This window comes from Mustela erminea, chromosome 7 (assembly GCF_009829155.1).
Source record: "Mustela erminea isolate mMusErm1 chromosome 7, mMusErm1.Pri, whole genome shotgun sequence".
NCBI lineage: Eukaryota > Metazoa > Chordata > Mammalia > Carnivora > Mustelidae > Mustela > Mustela erminea.
In genome coordinates, this window is record NC_045620.1 from 103771497 (window position 1) to 103777273 (window position 5777).

The following is a 5777-nucleotide window of genomic DNA, read 5'->3' on the forward strand; positions in this document are numbered from 1 at the left end:
GGCACAGCTATAGTCTGCAGCCCTCTGAAATATTAAAACTCTCCAATCTTATGTCTAAGTAGCTTATTGACTTTGCTTCTCCATTATTCCTCATGAAATATGCAGTAAAAAATACAGGCCAGCAGTACTTCTCTCTGTATACTCTTTTCACCTCAGTACTGCCTGTGTCGCTGGGTGGCATGCTGTGTGTTCTGTTTCTAGTGAACTATGAGTATAATAAAAACTTCTTACTGCATTCTAATAGCTTTCCGGTCTTGGTTTCTTACCACATGTGATTAAAGATGCAGGGCCTGCCAATTAGCTAATAGCAGAGTAAGGACTCCAGGTTCTGTCCAGGTTCATATGATATGTTGATGTAAGTTAAACTGGACAGCTCCCATACCATTCCGTAATGAAATAAGATTTTTTTTAGTAGACGCTCAAAGAGCACAAATGGTCATTGACTTAATGTGGCCGGGAAAGTGGCCTGAAGTAAGGATATGGATGCCGTACGGGGTGGCTGGCTAGGAAGGGTCTGTTAGGAGGAGAGTGAAAGGATAAAAGAGGAAAGATCAGAAGCAAGAAATTACCCAGTCTAATCAAAATGAGAAACTTATCTAAAAGCAAGTCAAAGCAAAAGAAAACCCCAAAGTCAAAACCAACAACAACAAAACCCTAGAGTGTCTGGGACACATGGGACCAAGCAGAAGATCTAACATTTGTGCCACTGGAATCCTAGAAAGAGTGGGGAGAGAGAATGGAGATGAAAAATATTTTTAACAAGGAATTGCTCAAAAATTTTCACATTTAACAGACTCCCAACAGCATAATCCTGAAGAAATATATGTCAAGACACATTGAATTAACATTTCTGAGCACTAAAGAAAAAGGAAAAATATCATAGGATGAAAGAGAAAAATCACACCTACTCAGAGAGGAAAACACCTTGAATGACAGAGAATTTCTATTCAGAAACCATGGGGGCCAGAAGGAAATGATGTCAACATTTATTTTTCTAGATATAAATTGACATATAACATTGTGTAAATTTAAGTTTTACACAATGTGATAATTTGATCTATGTTTATATTGTGAAATGGTTACCAACATAAGTAGAGTTAATGCAACCGTCACTTCACATAATTATCCTTCTTGTTTTACTTATTTACTTTTTTGTGGTGAGAACATTGAAGGCCTAGTCTCTTGGTAACCTTCAAGTGCAATATAATACTGTTAACTACAGTCACCTTGCTGTACATGAGACCAGCAGAAATTGTTTTATATACAGTAATTTGTACCCTTTGATCAACATCCCCCCTATTTATCTCACCACCCAGCCCCTGGAAACCACCAATCTACTCTGTGTGTCCATATATTTGGCTTTTTTAGATTCCACATGGAAGTGATATTATACATAATATCTTTCTCTGTCTTCCTTATTTCACTTAGCATATTACTTTCAAGTTTCATCCATGTTGTCCCAAATGGCAAGATTCCCTTCCCTTTCATGGCTGAGTAGTATTTCATTGTTGCATATACATGTATAATACAGCTTCTTTATCCATTTATCTGTCAATGGACACTTAGGTTGTTTCCATATCCTGGTTGTTTTAAATAATGCTTCAATGGACCCAGTGGTGCATATATATTTTCAAATACCCAAAAGTCGAATAGCTGGATCATAGGGTGGTTAAGTTTCTGAGGAAGCTCCTTACTCTTATCCATAGTGGCTGCACTAATTCGCATCCACCACCTGAGGGCATTTCACCTTATCCTCTCCTTATCATCTTTCTCCATATCCTCTATAACCCTTGGTATTTCTTGCCTTTTTTTTTCTTTTTTTTGGGGGGGGGTAACTAGATACTGAATTTTATCAAATACTTTTTCTGCATCTGTTGAGACAATCTTATCATTTTTACCCTTAATTTTGTTCATGTGATGTATCATGCTGATTATTTTATGGATATTGAAACATCCATTGCATCTCTAAAATAAATCTTACTTGATCATGGTGTATGATTCTTTTACTGTATTATTGAATTTGGTTTGGTAACATTTCGTGGAGGATTTTTGCATCAATGTTCATCAGGGATATCGGCTTCCAGGTCTGGCCCTTCTGTTCTGGACACCAAGAGCTACAGCTTTGTCTCCCATCCCCTCCTGCTCCAGGCAGGGCTGGCCCCCCAGAATGGGATCTGGGAGGGGAGGTAGAAGCAAATAGCTTGGGCTCCGCAAAAATACAGACACATGACAATGTGGATGTTCAGCTTGCTCCAAACTGCACATAGGTGAACAAATGTTTAATTTCAAATCCTATTATTTGCCCTATAAGTATGACCCTTAGGGAGATGGTCCCCTGGAAGTGTCCCCTGAGGGGAGGATGCTAAACCCAGGCCTCTTAGTTGGGACTGCAACCTGGCTGTCTCCACGGGGCTTCCCCAGCTGGTGAGGTGGTTCTGTTATAAGTACCTGATATGAGGTAAAGTGGCCTTATTCTCATTTCCTGCCTACTATTCCCTTCCTGTATGTGTAAATTCCTTTCCTCTTCTGTTTCTATGCTTCTGTAATAATAATAAAGTTTTCTTTCCTTTAGAAAGTGAAACAAGGCTGTGGTGAATCTTTTGTGCGGCATGGGAGGGGACTCTGTGTTGTGATAAGGGCTACTGATGAAGATGTTCATCACACTAAAAAATACCTTGGCAGCAACATCTAAACTGGCATTGACCACTCCACTGGGCACTCTAGCCTACTTACATTGACACATAAAATTAACCATCTTCAGGGGCAAATGGAGGGGTGGAGTGAAGAGAGAATTGATCCTTTGTGAGGGTGAGGTGTGGATCCCAGGAAGGGTCTACTTGATACCGGCTCTGTCTGGGTTTAGGAAATGTCTCATGTCACGAAGCAGTGCAGAGGCCACGGGGACCCACAGAACAGCCAGGGTGCCACTTGACAGACGAAGCCTCAGTCATCTGCCCCACTCAGAGGAATGATGGCAGAAGTGTTGTGGTTGGACTTGCAGTGTGCCCGAAGCCTCCACAGCCTCTGCCCTATTCACTGGGACTGCGTGTTTGGTGTCTTAAGGGAATCCCACCCATGCCCTTTTCCCTCTGCTTACGAAGGAACAGCAGGACGAGGAACAGGTGCAGGGAAGTTTATATGGTGCCCAAGCAACCCTGTGCTGACTTCTCAAAACACTGGAGGGAACTGAATTTTCTTGAAGGCATCTAGATTTCATTCATTGATTAATTCAACAAAAAACCAGAAATATTGAACTGAAAAGATAGAATAACTAAAGTTCAGGATTCAATCTTCCCCTAGATCCAATGAGGGTCCCACATGTCGCCCGGAGTGAGGAAATTCTGGGCCTGTCTTCCATCTCTCATGTCACTGGAACTTGCAAGCTCCAGGGCCAATGCTCAAGTGTTTGCCACGTCCTTACCCATCTGCAGGAGAAAATTGGCTTCAGAGCTCGATGTTTTCCAGTCAGCGGTTTTATAAAAAGCTGGGCCCAAAGCTCTCCCCTTTCTTTTTGTGCCTTCCAATTCTTTCGCCCCTCCTGCCTCCCATTATTTGTTTCCCAGCATATTTTGTTATTTTACCAGGGTTATTGATATGAAGAGCCATGTTCATCATTTCTGGACACTGAACCCATTTAAAGACATTTTTAAATTGAAAATGGAAGCTCTTCATTCGATCTTGTAACAGTTTGTCATTTTAGAACTAAGTTGCTCTCAGAGCTTCTAAGTTGACATTTGTGTGTTCCTGTCATAAACTCTATTTTGGAGTTATTTTTGGCTCCTTACATTTCCACTGGGCACTTTCACAACCCACTGCTTATCAGATTTGCTTCTGTTCCCCCTGACTGCTTTGCATAAGCCCCTCCAGGCCCAGCCCAGCAGCTTAGGCTGTATAAAAAGGGCCTTTGCCACGTGAGCTGAGCTGCATTGGGCAGGCAGGGACAGCAAGATGGTGTCACAGAGGCAGGTCTTCCTATTCTTGTTCCTATGGGTCTCAGGTGAGAAGCTGCAGAGTGCCATAATCCTTCTGGAGTAGTGTCATTTTAATCAACTTTTTAAGATATATAATGAAAAACACTGGTTATTTCCAAAATAGACCCAATGGTGTACTGCCATGTGGTACCATTAGAAAGCACGTTTGCAATGACATATTTCAGTGTGACTGGGATAAAGTGTGTCTGTATCACCATTTTTCTGATTGCAGGTGCCTGTGGGGACATCACGATGACTCAGTCTCCAGGTTCCCTGGCTGTGTCTCCAGGTCAGCGGGTCACAATGAACTGCAGAGCCAGTCAGAGTGTTAGCAACTATGTAGCCTGGTACCAGCAGAAACCTGGGCAGGCTCCCAGGCTCCTCTTCTATTTTGCATCCAACTGGGCCTCGGGCATCCCTGAACGGTACAGTGGCAGTGGGTCTGGAACAGACTTCACCCTCACCATCAGCAACCTCCAGGCCGAAGATGTGGGGGACTATTACTGTCAGCAGTATTATAGCTATCCACCCACAGTGCTTCAGTCTCAAACACAAACCTGCTTCCTGGGGCCGTGGGTCAAGGAGGCTTTGCTGCACCAGCTGCTTCCTCTTCGCTCAGGGCTGTTCCGTTATCTGCCTGAGAAGTCACGTCTCCTGATTTACTCCTTGGAGGGCTTGTAAGGCCCAGGAGAAAATGAAGGGTCGAACTTTTCCTACATCACCCACCCTTTTTTTAAAAATGATTTTATTTATTAATTTACCAGAGAGAGAGAGCACAAGCGGGGGAAGCAGGAGACAGAGGGAGAAGCAGGCTCCCCACTGAGCAGGGAACCCAACGAGGGACTCCTTCAAGATGCTGGGATCATGACCTGAGCTGAAGGCAGCCACTTAACCAACTGAGCCACCCAGTCATCCCTCCTGCATCCCTCTTTGCGGGAGGTTAGTGAAGATAAATGCTGTGAAGTTGTAGGGATGGTGCCGGAAATTTTTGTGCCCCAGGAAGATGCGTGTTTCCCACGGTCCCACGGCAGAAGTGAGCCAGGAAGCTTTGTCCTTACCTCTGACAAAGGGCCATGAACTTTACACCCCAGGGTCAGTTCTCTCTTCCTGCTCCTCTTGGACTCTGGGACATTTCTCTTTTATTTCCTTATTCCCTTTTACTCACCCTCCCTCACCCTCCCACTCTGAACCTTCCCAGGATGGAACCTTTGAGCTCTCCTATTCAGAATGTCCCACGTGGAAGGTAGTGTCCCACTCGCTTTTTCCTTCCATGGGCCCTGTTTCCCAGCCTTCCTGGGCAGTGTCCTGGACATTCATTTCTGCTCCAGCTCCTTTGCTACCTCCCTTCTCTCTCTTCTCTGTTTCTCCCAAGCTTACTCATTCTCACAAAGGCAATTCTTTTCTTTTTTTTATTAAGATTTTTATCTATCTATTTATTGCTGGGGTGGCATGGCCAAGGGAGATGGAGAGAATCTCAAGCACTCACCCTGTTGAGTGGGGACCTGAAGCCCGCTCCATCTCACATGCCTGAGATCATGAGCTGAGCTGAAACCAGGAGTCAGACACTGAACAGACTGAGCCACCCAGGTGTTCTGATGCCTTCACTCTTAAACCCTGTTACTTTAGGAACATGGGATGCTGTGCCTCAGCACCTTTTTTCACCACTTGTCACCTTTTTCTTTAATGTCGTCCCTTGGGCATTCAGGTCTAATCTTGTGACTGAAGGAAATCATGGCTCTAAGTGTGCCATAACTTGAGACCCTTGGAAAACAGTTCATGAGCATGTCCAAGTCTGTGTGAAAATGG

General features: G+C 44.0%; 1 gene segment (V, D, J or C); it reads left to right on the top strand.

The window, feature by feature from the left end:
* The first annotated feature begins 3887 nt into the window (after positions 1 to 3887).
* Positions 3888 to 4693, top strand: LOC116596445. The segment is given in 2 exon segments: positions 3888 to 3997; positions 4204 to 4693. Coding segments are annotated over 2 exon segments (498 nt in total).
* Positions 4694 to 5777: the final 1084 nt, after the last annotated feature.